This window comes from Punica granatum, chromosome 2 (genome assembly GCF_007655135.1).
Source record: "Punica granatum isolate Tunisia-2019 chromosome 2, ASM765513v2, whole genome shotgun sequence".
Lineage (NCBI taxonomy): Eukaryota > Viridiplantae > Streptophyta > Magnoliopsida > Myrtales > Lythraceae > Punica > Punica granatum.
In genome coordinates, this window is record NC_045128.1 from 37870310 (window position 1) to 37884023 (window position 13714).

A 13714-nucleotide genomic window follows, 5' to 3' on the forward strand; every position below is an offset into this window, starting at 1 on the left:
ATAATGAGATCATTTGACTCAGTTGGTCAATTACGTTACACCACTACCTTGTCAGGCCAAGATTACAAATATTGGACAAAAGAAGGAAAATAAAAGGAAAGTTAAGGGAAAAGGATTCATATTCACGCAATAAAATTTGAAAAAGAATATCACATATATCGTAATTGGTATATCTAGTATTTCTAGTACGAGATTTCTTTTAATTTTTCTAAATAAAAGTTCGGGTAAATGTATTTTTTTGAAAATAGTCCGATAACGATTGAATTATTTGACATAACGCATTGATTGGATTACACGGTATCTTACTCAAGTTAGATTTGTAAACACTAAAAAGGCGTTTTCAACCTAACGATCAGATCATTTGGCATAATGCGTTGATCGAATTATGTGAAACCTTATTGGAGTCAGATCTGAAAATGCTGAAAAGGCGTAACGCGTTGACCTTACAATCGTATCTTTTAACATAATGCGTGATACAATTACATGGTATCTTATTCGGATCGAATTTAAAAACGCTAAAAAAGGGGGAAATTTTTAAAAAACAAAAATTACAAAACTGAAAAGAAAAAGTATTACTATCGGTTCATTTGGCGTAACACTTTGACCAGATTACGTGGTACTTTATCCGAGTTAGATTCGAAAACAGTAAAAAGGGATAAAGTTTTGACCCGACGATCAAATCATTTGGCATAACATGTTGACCAAATTACGTGGATACTTATCATGGTCAAATTTGAATTACTAAAAATACGTAAACGTGTCGACCTTACGATCGAATCATTTGGCATAACACATCGATCGAATTACGAGATACCCAATTGTGAGGTATAACACATTGGTCGAATTACGAGATAACTTTTGTGGATCAGATTTTAAGACGGAAAAGAAAAGGGAAAATTAAAGAAAAATAAATTACAGAAAAAAGGGGGGGGAATGGTAAACAAAGACACCACAAAGAGACGGACCCAAAATCAATTCTTTGTATAATTGGTTCGATCCTCATAGACTTCTTCTATGCACATTTATTTCGCTTCCATATTTATTCAAAAGTTGTGAGATTTTAGTGAAAATTAGAAAAAAGTTGATGGTTGTATAAAAGGAGAAGAAAAGGAAATGATTTTATTTCACAAATGATAAACTACAATTTTTTTTTTGCGATCTTATCTCGTAACATGGTATGAGAAAAAAAAAACCAATTAGAATGAAACAAACTATGTTAGTCACAGTGTCATAATTGCTGTAAATTACAAGAATTCTATTGAATCTTCCTTGCCACATTATTTTAAAGTAGGATCGAAGAACTTATCATTAACTCCACTGTACTATTAACTTTGGGCCAATGCCCTTTAGCTTATTCACTAGTGACCAGCAACCTTGGGAGACTTCAACTCTTCAAGTAAAGCCATAAGATCAGAATGAGAAGATCCTCCTTCCTCCACGGCCTTCTTAGCCATCTTTGATAGCTCTCTTGCCTGGGCCCTCATCTCTTCTGCTTCTTCACCCACCATGACTTTCCTCACTGCCTTCTCCACCTGCTCGCTCTTGACGCTATCCCCGACCTGTCTCATCCACTGCTTCACTCCCACAGGAGCCCCGATCCTCAGCACCTCAGTAATGAACTTCTCGTTGTAGAACTGCTCTGCCGCCACCGGCCACGTCACCATGGGCACCCCGGCAGAGATACCTTCCAAGGTCGAGTTCCACCCACAGTGTGTCACAAATCCCCCGACTGCCCTGTGGTCAAGAATCAGCACCTGGGGAGCCCACCCTCTTATGATTAGGCCCTTCCCTTGCATTCTATCTTCATATCTGCAGAAAATCAATGTGAACAAGAAGGTTCCACAATTTTACGTGATTCAGTCGAGAGGACGATGTATTTCCTTAATTCAAGTGATGCGAATATAAATTTATGTTAAGGTAGATGTACATATTGGTTCCAACAACCAACTTAAACCGGTCGAAAAATCATAATGTTCTTAATATTTTTAATAAGGAGGTGCTTAATTAGTAAAACTTACCCTTGGGGAAGCCAGTCCTCTTTTCCTTCCTCAACAGCTTCATCCTTCTTCACCACCCAAACAAATGGCTGGCCAGAGGCCTCGAGTCCTAAAGCAATCTCATGGAGCTGAGAAGCATTGAACTTTGTCATACTCCCGAAGCAAATATAAACCACCGAGTCGGTCTCCTTCGAGTCGAGCCACGTCAAGCAATCCTTCCCGTTAATGGTTGCTCTGTTACCTCTCTCCAGCTTGTCCTCGATCTCCTTATTGCACAAAGAGACGGGACCGACCCGCCACGATCTTCTCCCCAACACATCCCCATAATGATCTGCGTAGGCAGGTTCGAGCTCATAGAAACTATTCACGACAACTCCATAGCTTCTGAGCTCCGATTCTTTCACTTCAATGTAGAATTTTGTGAACTCTGTTTCTTCCCTCACAAAATCTGGTAGTTGAGCTCTTGTCATTGCGATCTCCCCTGTTTATATGAGAAAACATATAATGAAATTCATATCTGACAAGTAGCATAATTAGAAACACAAATGTTCCGTTTGCAACGATGATAATATAGATTCCTTAATTACCCGGAAAATTCGGGATCAAGAAACATTCAGAATCAGACGAGACATCCGCGTGTGGCTTATAGAGCCTCACGCATTCTGTTGCCCCCATCGAGAAGTGGCTCGTCCCATGGAAAATGAGCCTTGGGATGCCATACTTCGGGGCAATGTCAGTTGTCCATGGGAGGAACATGTCAGAGATCACGCAGTTGGGATGGTGCTCTTCAACCAACTTCTCGAACTGCTTATCTAGCATCCTTACAGCCATCAGGTACTTGCGGCGCATGTCCGGTGAAGTAACCAAATGGAGATTCTGGCAGTACTCGGGCAGTCCCACCTGACAAGGAAAATTGAATGTTAAAGTTACAGCCGAGTATGTAAGTTAACGATTATCTTCTATTCTATCCGTTTTCATATTTTTCAAAGTGGAAGCATGAAAAATTGGAACTGAAGTGATCTGAAAATTGCGAAAAACACATTTGATAGTATCATTATGATCTTGCAGTTTCTACGAACGTGTAGATAAAATTTTAATGTTGACATGAAAAAACTCCTGCAATAAGTTGTTATCTGTTGTGAATTATTATAATACATGAAGAGGCTGTAGCATATCCATAACATGCCACGATCAAGGAGCTACAGCTACAAGTTCGTATGTACCGCTCTAAGGAGAAAAAAAAAATCGTAACTTACCTCTTGCAGCGGCAATTTCATGGTGACGACACCGATGTCAAAGCCAAGCTTCTGAGTCCTGTCAATGGACCTAAAAAACAACGGCTCGTCATGGGGGGTCGCGAGCAGGGTCGACTTGACTCCTCTCATGGCGAAGAGCTTGGCCATGTCGATCATCGGGATCATATGGCCCGGGGTCATGAAAGGGAAGAAGAAGATATGAATCTTAGAAGTGGTGGAGCTGGTGCCATTCATCTCCCCTTCACTGCCCATAATCGGAGAGCAATCGGTGCAATTAATGCGATGATATCTCACTGTTTCGGGACGAGGAAGAAGAAGAAGATAAAGATGATGACTTAGTTATATGTATGTCTTGTAAGTAGACAATGTTTCTGGGGGAGTTTGAGGTTGTACTTACTTGGCAAAGGTTAAAATCGTCGTATTTAAGGAGATTGTGGAACGAAAGGAGAGTTCAACTTGTCTTTGTCGTGATAATATTTATGTTGTTTTTACGTTTGAATTTGATTGATTCCTCCGCCGTGATTCCCAAGAAAAATAAACAAGCATTTAATAATGAGTTGGTAGTATGTGACAAATACTACATTCATGGTCATGCCATTTTTATCATATTACAATTTTATAAGAAAGGAAAAATACATGAAATTACGCGGTCCACATGCACCTACGTCAGAGCTCATTTTAACAAGAATATTTTCCAACAGTGTCGAGAAAAAATCTTGCAGAAGGAAAAAGTAAATTACCATGTGGAATCATTCGGATCATCCGTTTGGGAGATTACTCATCTTCTCAGTTCATGAGTTATCCGATGCATCCTTAGTTCTCTAATTAAGACATCCAAATCCGAAGATGACGAGCAGCCTTCTTCGACGGCCTGGCCATGTTTGAAAGCTCTCTTGCCCTGCTTCTCATTTCCTCTGCCTCCCCACCCACCATGGCCCTCCTCACTGCCTTCTCCACATCATCCTTGCTCACTCGATCCCCCACGATATGAACTCAGTGTTTCACCCCGACACCGATCCCAATCTTAAAGTACCTGGGTAACCAACTTTTCGTTGTAGAACTGCTCAGCTGAGACTGGCCATGTCACCAGTGGCACGCCAGCAGTTACTCCTTCGAGTTCCAACCACAATCAGTCACAAACAGAATGAGCAGCTGCGGCGACCATCCTCTAATGAATGGGCCTCGACTTCGGGTCCTCTCTTCAAACCCTTCCGGCAACCGCTCTTTGTTTTGCTCTTCTGTCGGGATTATTATATGAGAGGAGATGAGTGAACGCATATCCAGAATTGGGTCGATAAGCAATAGAGAGACGTATTTTATTGGACCGTGGTGTGAATTCACCTCGTAATCCAATAAACATGTTAAAATCCTAGATTTAAAATAGTAATGATGTTAGGGAGACGTTTGTAATACCTTCATCATCAGCTTTCCTAACAACCCAAATGAACTGCTGCTCTGAAGCTTCAAGGCCCTCTGCAATCTCCAAGTGTCGTGAAGGACTGAATTTTGATACGCTGCCGAAACAAACATAAACAATAGAATTGGGTCTCCTCGCATCGAGCCACTGGTCCACGGTAACAGAAGCTTCTTTGCCCCTTTCCCCTTTTTCTTTCGTATTTCTGTTGCAGAGAGAGAGTGGACCGATATGCCAAGCATTTCTCCCCATGACATTCCAGAATTAATCGGCATAAGCCTGATCAAGCTCATAGAAACTGTTGACTGTTACTCTGTAGCTCTTGAGCTCGGACTCTAGGGCTTGCTTGAAGAGCCTGGTCAAGCTTGTTTCTGTCTCTTGCCTCACGAACTCACGCAGTTGTAGCCTTGTTAGCTGGATGTGCCAGGAAGTTCAGGAATGGTGAAGGCCTCGGAATTGGAAGAAACCTTCTTGTGTGGATTATCAAGTCTGAGGAGTTCAGTAGCACACATGGAGAAGCAGCTGGTGCCGTAAAATAAAATCCTAGGAATTCCGAGCTCGGGGCGATATCAACAGTCCAGGGGAAGAAAATATCCGCCACAAGGCAATTGGGTTGGAACTCTTCAAGGAGTTTGCTCATGGGGTCTCGAAGCATTCCAAGGGCATCGAAGAAGTTGCTCACAACTTCTTCTGGTGCGGTCTTCCTGGAAGTCAGAAAATCGAAGTTCTCGCACCCTTCTGGCAATCCCAATTCTAGGGATGGGAACTTCACAGTTTGGATCTCAATCTCAATACCCCAGAACCTGGAACGTTCTACTGTCCTAGGAAAGTAGGCTGCGTTGAGAGGAGTGGTGAATACTGTGGAACGCATTCCTTGTGCTGCAAAAAGTTTGGCCATGTCCATTGTCGGGATAAGATGCCTGTAGGCCATGAAAGGAAGGAAAAAAACATGGAGGGGAGCTCCAATATCCATTACTCAAGCTCGGGGTACTAGTTATGATTGCTCGGGCCGAAAGGAAATAATGAGGAGGAGAAAGGAGGCTAATAAAGCTAAGGCTCTTGTTCTTCTTCTTTCAGGATCCTTGAGGTGCTAATTCCGGCTCATTGGAAGCTTAGGTTCGAGTATAATTCCATAATTATACAGATGGATATGAGGTATATTAAAGTTGAGTTCGGATACTTTCTGTAACACCATCAGGCTCGGTGGATAAACATTCTCGTGTTCCCGAAATCCGAGAAGTATCCAAGGAGTGACAGAGAAGATGAAATTTCAGTCTTATTTGTTGGAATGTGCATTCCTTTTTGTTTGGCAACCAGACGGAAAGCTGGCTGGTGCAGGGAAACAAACTGGTGAGAGTACCCTGTCCCTATCAGAACGTTAGGGATAAAGACTAAATCCAAACATCTGCCTGTCAAAGTTTTGAGTGACATAAGAGAGTATGTCATGGTTTCGTCAGCACCTCCCGAGGCATGCTTCTCGTCGATGATGGCTCCATGATATTTCCTAGCCCGATGAAGAAGTTGCAGTGTAATATCTTCCGGAACCCTTAAGCAACGCCAGTGCACAGAAACGAGATCGACATTAATCAGTGCTAGAACATAAGAATTGGCTCCATTGTTAGGAAGACAGTGCAGGGATGGTACGAATCAGGGGCGATATTCAGCAGAACCAATTATACATAATGGATAAGCAATGTTGATTTTAATATCATATTTCCACCTGAAGATTAGTGACTGCATAACCTTTAAGCTTGATAAACATAATGTTTGCATTCCAAGAAACTCCTAGGGGAACGAGATTAACATTATCAGTGCAACATCTTCCTACTTCGACTTTAATTTCAGTGAGTTCCAAAGATGCAGCAGATCTGAGTCTGTCTGAGATATTTTCCACCAACTCCCCATCTCGAAATTCAATTCCTTTTGTGACGCCGGAGCTCCTCGATCAGAGCTTCAGCATCGGCATAGGATGATCCCCCTTTCTCAACAGCCCTCCTGGCCTTCTCCCCAAGCTCTTTGGCCCTTCTCCTCATCTCTGCCGCCTCAGCACCACCAGCCATCAGCTCTCTCACAACCGCTTCTACCTTCTCCCGCCTCACCGGTTTCTTCGGCTCTTTCCCCGACGACCACTCGATACTCCCGGACTTTATCCCGATCCCCAGCACATCAGTGATCAGCTTCTCATTATAAAACTGCTCTGCAGAGACAGGATAAGTAATCATCGGAACACCCGAACTCACCCCCTCCAAGGTCGAGTTCCATCCGCAGTGTGTCATGAATCCCCCCACAGAAGGATGTTCCAAGATCAACAGCTGAGGAGCCCATCCCCTGATAATCAAACCTCGTTTTGATTCTCTCATCCTCTCCTCAAATCCGTCAGGAAGACAATCAACATCTCGAGATTTCTCTCCATTTCCATCAGAACTGGAGATTTTCCCAACTACCCAGACAAAGCTTTCGCCCGAAGCCTCGAGCCCATGAGCCAATTCCAGGATCTGTATTGGGGCCATCCGGACCAAGCTCCCAAAACTTACATAAAGAACTGAATTGGGCTCCTTCGAATCAAGCCAGTTCAAGCAAGTTTCCTCATCAATGGAGGACTCTTTTCCTCTCACAGCCTTATCCTTGACATCCCGGTTACAGAGCGAAACTGGTCCCACAACCCAAGCCCGGGTGCCCAGTTCATTCCTGAAGAGGTCCACATATTTCGGTTCCAAGTCATAGAAGCTATTCACTACAACACCAAACTGGCTCTTATCGGGTCCCCCCATTTTGGCGCCCCGGGGCCGATTTCCTCCACCAGGGGGGCCTTTGTCGAAATGCGGGAGCTGAGACTCAGTCATTACGATTTTATCGGGAAGTCCTGGAATTAGAAAGGGCTCGAACTCCGAACTTAACCCCTCTCGAGGATTGTAGATCTTCATCATCTCCATCGCACACCGAGGGAAGCAAGCGCTCCCGTTGAAGACGACCCTCGGCACACCAGTCGCGTCGATCACCTGCCCGAAATTAACCCAGCGTCAGCAATCAGGGCAGCTCAGCGATTTCAAAATTTTGAGGGCAAAATGACTCAATCAGAGAGAATTTACTAAACGATAATTCAAGAGAAATTGGCACCGGAAAGTGATTGTACCTCGCCGGACCAGCGGTGGAACATGTCGACGACGATGCAGTCGGGTTTCCTCTCGAGCAGGAGCTCCCTGAGCGGCTGCTGGAGGGCTGAGGTGTCAGTGAAAGGAGCAGCGGACATGTCAGAGTCGGGGGAGACGGCGTTTTCCGGCAACTGGAGAGTGTGAACCTTGATGGGGCGGCCGGATCTCTGGTCGCCGGCGATGGATTTCTGGAAGGAAGGTGCAGCAGAAGGGGCGGCTAGGATGATGGAGTTGGCCCCGTGGGCGGCGAAGACACGAGCCATGTCGACCATGGGAATCTGGTGGCCGCCTCCAACAAAGGGGAAGAAGAACATCTCCACCGGCCGTAGCGGAACTGAGGCCGTACTCGAACTCATCGTCGACTGGAATATAGAGAGAGAGACGAAAGCAGTTTGAATTGAGGATTGGAGGATGGAGAAAAGGCGTATTTATAGACCATGGGTGCTATGATTTTGTGGCTCGTTACTGGCTTACTGCTAGTGCTTATGGAGTTGGTTTCCCCTTCTCAATTGAATCTGGCCCGACAATATCTGACTCGGCTCGTTAAATGAAACTTAATGCTATGATACTTGTGTCGTTAGTAAGGCCACGTAGCTAAATCCGTGTTGCTTGCAACAAAAGGTCGGCCCGTCCTCAGCGTTAAATGGGAATATCCATTCTCGTGTTATTCGTGCCGTGCCTTCATCTCACGGTATGACAAGATCTTCTATACAGCATTGCCCCTGAAGCTACAGGGCACGAAGACATGCACATTGTAGGAGCTTCAATCTTGGTCGAATAACCATTTTATTTACGGGAACTATCACTTGTGGGAGTCCAGAATTCACTTGCAGATGCTCATTATGAACATATATATTTTTGGAGGAATTGATTTTTGTCACGAGTAGGCATTTACTCTTAATTGTACCAATTAAAAAAAAACAAGAATACTTGCGCTATATAGCCTAACGTTTGAAAGAATTCTTAGTTCTAATTCAAACTTGATTTTTTACTTGAGATATCCCAACGTATACATGTTAGTTTCACATCTAGCCCGACGTTAACTTTCCGTCCAAAATTGACGGAATTGCACATGTGACACGTTAATTTTGTAACGTTGCTTACATGTGTTACAAAATTAACGTGTCACGTGTGCAATTCCGTTAATTTTGGACGAAAAGTTAGCGTCCGGCTAGATGTGAAATCAACACGTCAACGTTGGGATATCTCAATTAAAAAATCAAATTTGGACTAGAACTAAGAATTCATTTAAACGTTAGACTATATGGCACAATTAATCCTTAAAAAGAAATGCGTGCTGGTCAGAATTTATGTAATTTTAATGAGATAGGATCAGATATTAATGGCGGAGGACCGTTGAGTTGAGACAGAGGCCGACTTCAGGCATTTACTTCCTCTAAGGAAAATATTTGAAAGTGACTATTTATTTCTTCTATGTTAAGCAGCTGTCGTATAATATACAGTTCAATGACTCAGATCTATATAAGTGTTAAAAGTTAGGACAAAAAATAAGGATCCGTCATGTAGGATTAAAATTTTGTGATCTTTCGGGTTACTACCAATAACTATATGTAACAATTGGTGTAATACGATGCTTCCACTTCCACTTCGCTTTTGAATATCGAAAAGACACACTAATAGAAGATCATAGATAACATTTTTATAGTATGTATAATTATAATAGAGTGAATTCGATTATTGAAACTTAATGGAGCTTCGTATTCAGAGAAAAATAACACATTTTCGAATTTTTGTTTTGTAATAGGAAAGGGAACTTGAGCGGCAAAGTTCATCAACTATCCCCAAACAGAAACTAAAAAGAATATGCTCTTAATGCCATGAAATTGCTTAATGTCTTAGAAAACATGAATTATATTATATATATATACACATCATAACAATTTTCGCCCGCACATATGCACGGATCTTTCGTATAGTGTTATTTAATAAGAAAAATTACATTGTACAACATAATTTTTATGATCTTTTTTAGAATATAACGTAGATTGATTCAATCTCACTATATAGTAAGAAAATTTTGAATTTTTTCTACCACAAAATACACCATTAACTTTTCCATAAAAAAACTGAACAGAAAGTTGACGACTTCTCACGGGGGGTTGGATAGCTGGCGGGATGCCCCCATCTCCTTCTTTAAATGCCAAGAATATTTATATTGAGAGTATTAATCCTATGAAAAATATAAAAATATCCATAAGTTTATATGAGACTTTGGTACAACTATTTATAAGCTTAACCTTTTAAGTAGAAATAGGTTCGAATCTGTATAAGCCAATAGAAATTCAATAATTCCTTTCCTTTTTTTTATCATTCAATGTTTGTCCATATCTACTTGATCAATTTTATAAGAGGGTTTTTGATTCGAGTATTATCAAATTATAGGGATTATGAAGATTACAGGGTAAGTATAAATATGGAATCATTTCTCCTCAATTGTAGGCCAAAATGTGAGTTTATTGTGTTCATAAATTAGATTATTGTTACCCAAAAATATATTAGATTATTGGAAATGTTAGAGATATTATGTTGGGAAGGCCTAATAATATATCATTCACTTTTATAGAGGATGTGTGCAGGAGAATTTTTAGGCACACCACGTGGGAGGATTTAGCAATTGGCAGTTTTAATTCAACTTGGGATGTAAAATTTGGATTTTCCCTTTTAAATTTGACTTTTACATCCAACCAATTGCGCCAAGCAATACGCAGCATTCCATCGATCAAAATAATAAGATGGCTATTAAAGAAAGTGCAGTACAGTGAAGTACGTTTTCGCTTGATAATTAAGAGGTTTCATATTCGATACTTATTGTAGAATAGTGCAGTATAGTGATGTACGCTTTCGCGTGATAACCAAGAGGTTTCGTATTCTATACTCATTGTGAGATTATCTATGCCCCTTCATTAGCCAGTAAGCCTTTATTAAAAGCATACATAGTATGAATACGCAAAAAGAGTTCCCATGTGGGATTGGAGAACAAAGTAACTATGCGGGTAGTGTGAGCACATAATAAAGCAAAAGAGCTCAGTTTAACTGACAGGTGAGAGTACGTCACCTTGGAATGGACCATGCGGCATGTCCTTTCAAACTCCGATGTCGATGTTGCTGGGGCCAATAATAGCTGTCTCTTCAATCATAGAAAACCACTCGACTCGACTCGACTCGGGTGGAAGTTTACTATGCCGACATGGTTGCTGTGGGAGCAGCCCTTTCTTGAAGGTACACTTTGCCTTCCCAAACGCAGCAACGCGTGACAATGACAGGAAAATCACTTTGCCAAAGATCGTTGACGGATAAGGTTTGTTATACCGAACCTGACATTGCATGCGTTGCTGATATGCACTAAGATATTGAACTGTGATACTTGATAAGAACTTGACCTCTTCTATAGCCCTATTAGAGCGGGGGTGAGCTGGGACCAAAAACGTCGTGAGACACAGTTCGGTCCAAATTATTGCATAGATATACCAATATTTGAGTGATTGAATGAGTCGATTATCCCTCGATTTATACTCACCATTTCTAAGTTCGTAGCTAGCCTTTGTAGTAATTTCATTGATGTTACCTGCCAAATAAAAGGCTTGTTCAAGAAGACCATACAATTATCCAGAAATGATAAATTTAAACCCTCTAAAATTACTGGGTATCGATGATTACCAGATGAAGGCGTGCGCCACTGTGCTACACATTATTTTGATTGTTTTTATTTATTTTTGTTTCTAATTGGTCAGACCTCCTAAATGGCCCAATAACATATCATTTTTTCCGAAGTGCTCCCTATTCAAGGTCGTTGGTTCATCAAACTATCACATTAACACAACACTAACATTATTTGACTCCCTCCCAACTCTTGCCCTAAAAAAAGTAATCTTTCTCGATAAACTCGGTTGATTATTAGGATACAATTTGTATCCTTAAGAGCCGCACCTGCACTGGAAAATTTGAATCTTGAAGTTACAACTAAATAAATACGGAAGCGATTGTTAATATATATATCCGTTTTCCATGTCTTTCAAAGTGAAAATGAAAAATTGGAACTAAAATGACCCAGAAATTGCGGAAAACACATTTGGCAGTATTCATTATGATCTTGCTGTTTCTACGAATATAGATAATATTTCAACTTTGATATATGAGAACTCCTGCCATGAGTTGTTATTCTGTTGTGAATTATTAAAATAGACAAAGAGGCGGTAGCATATGTTATGTATAACTTACATGCCACGAGCACAGAGCTACGGCTGCACGTTCGTTCTACCGTACCTCTTGCAGTGGCAATTTCATGGTGACGACACTGATGTCAAAGCCAAGATTCCGAGTCCTCTCGATGGACCTCATAAACAACGGCTCGATAAGCTGCTGAAACAAGTATAGACAGCATAATTGGGTCTTCGTTGCATCGAGCCATTTGAGTGAGGCACTGGTCCCCGCTAATAGAAGCTTCCCTGCCCCTCTTGCTTTTTCTTCGGTATTTCTATTGCAGAGAGAGAGTGGACCGATATGCCAAGCTTTTCTCCCCTTGGGGTTCCGGTAATAATCGCGTAAGCCTGTTTGAGCTCGTAGAAACTGTTGACTATGACTCCGTAGTTTTTGAGCTTGGATTCAAGGACTTGCTTGAGGAGCCTGGTGAAGGTTGTTTCAGGCTCTTGCCTCGCGAACTCAGGCAGTTGTATCCTTGTTAGCTGGATGTCCCCGGGAAGTTTAGGAATGGTGAAGGCCTTGGAATCGGAAGAAACATTCTTGTGCGGGTTAAAGAGTCTGAGAAGTTCGGCAGCACATGTGGAGAAGTAGCTGGTGCCGTAAAGTACTGTCCTAGGAATTCCATGCCCAGAAGCGACATAAACGGTCCAGCAGGAAGAGCATGTGCCACAAGGCAAATGGGTTGCAACTCTTCAAATAGATTGGTCATGAGGTCTCGAAGCATTCTAAGGGCATTGAAGAACTTGTTCATCACTTCTTCTGGTGCGATCTCCCTGGAAGTGAGAAAACCGAAGTTCTCGCACCCTTCCAGCAATCCGCTTCCAGGGATGGGAACTTCACGGTTTGGATCTCAATCTCAAGACCCAAGAACCTGGAACGTTCTATTATCCTATAAAAGTAGGCCGCGTTGATAGGAGTGGTAATGACCGTGGAACGCATTCCTAGTGCTGCAAAAAGTTTGGTCCTGTCCATGTTCAGGATAAGATGCCTGTGGGCCATGAAGGGAGGAAAGAACATGCACCAGAGCTTCGATTCCGTTGCTCAAGCTCATGTTATTAGTTATGACTGCTTTGGCCGAAAGGAAAGGGTGAGGAGGAGAAAAGAAGCTAATAAAGCTAAGGCTCTTTTTCTTCTTCTTCCAGGATTCCGGCTCATTTTTAGCCTCGAGTATAATTTCCAAAAATATCCAGACGGTTATGAGTTAGAGTCGAGTTCCGAAACTCTGTTAACACCTCTGCGATGGGTGGATAAACATCTCAATCTCATGTTCCAAATGAAATCCGAGAAGCGAGGGAGACCATGAAATTTCAGTCTCGTTTGTTGGAATGCGCATGCCTTTTTCTTTTGCACACAGATGGAAAGCCGTCTGGTATGAAGAACAGAACTCAGTGGTGAGAGTTTCCTGTCCCTTTCGGAACGTTAGGGATAAAGACCAAACATCTCAGTCTCAGTGAACCGCTTTGCCTGTCAATGTTTTTAGTGACATAAGAGGGTGCGTCATGGTTCTTTGTCCTAAGGCATGCTTCTTGTCAATGACGGCTCCATGAAATTTTCTAGCCTGAAAAGGATGTCGCATTTTAATATCTTTCCATACCTCTAAGCAAAGCCAGTGCAATAGAAATGAAATCCAGAGTAATCAATACTACATAAGAAATGGCTCCGTTGTTTGGAAGA

General features: G+C 42.0%; 4 protein-coding genes across 4 annotated transcripts; all 4 read right to left on the reverse strand.

Moving 5' to 3' along the window:
* Positions 1 to 1098: 1098 nt before the first annotated feature.
* LOC116195834 (scopoletin glucosyltransferase-like) lies at positions 1099 to 6173 on the reverse strand. Its single transcript, XM_031525219.1, has 6 exons — positions 4667 to 6173; positions 3994 to 4491; positions 3254 to 3546; positions 2585 to 2897; positions 2019 to 2478; positions 1099 to 1809 (listed from the first exon to the last, which is right to left on the reverse strand). The coding sequence occupies exons 2-6, from the start codon at positions 4013 to 4015 to the stop codon at positions 1359 to 1361; spliced, it is 1539 nt and encodes a 512-aa protein (XP_031381079.1). The 5' UTR covers positions 4016 to 4491; positions 4667 to 6173; the 3' UTR covers positions 1099 to 1358.
* LOC116193961 (scopoletin glucosyltransferase-like) lies at positions 4079 to 5571 on the reverse strand. Its single transcript, XM_031522699.1, has 4 exons — positions 5063 to 5571; positions 4667 to 4872; positions 4287 to 4363; positions 4079 to 4216 (listed from the first exon to the last, which is right to left on the reverse strand). The coding sequence occupies exons 1-4, from the start codon at positions 5569 to 5571 to the stop codon at positions 4079 to 4081; spliced, it is 930 nt and encodes a 309-aa protein (XP_031378559.1).
* A 153-nt stretch (positions 6174 to 6326) lies between the features above and the next one.
* On the reverse strand, positions 6327 to 8313 carry LOC116195836 (abscisate beta-glucosyltransferase-like). The gene is made up of 2 exons (XM_031525221.1): positions 7801 to 8313; positions 6327 to 7666 (listed from the first exon to the last, which is right to left on the reverse strand). Exons 1-2 carry the CDS (start codon positions 8173 to 8175, stop codon positions 6581 to 6583), a joined length of 1461 nt encoding a protein of 486 aa, XP_031381081.1. The 5' UTR covers positions 8176 to 8313; the 3' UTR covers positions 6327 to 6580.
* Positions 8314 to 12270: 3957 nt separating this feature from the next.
* On the reverse strand, positions 12271 to 13012 carry LOC116193962 (scopoletin glucosyltransferase-like). Its single transcript, XM_031522700.1, has 2 exons — positions 12795 to 13012; positions 12271 to 12652 (listed from the first exon to the last, which is right to left on the reverse strand). Exons 1-2 carry the CDS (start codon positions 13010 to 13012, stop codon positions 12271 to 12273), a joined length of 600 nt encoding a protein of 199 aa, XP_031378560.1.
* Positions 13013 to 13714: the final 702 nt, after the last annotated feature.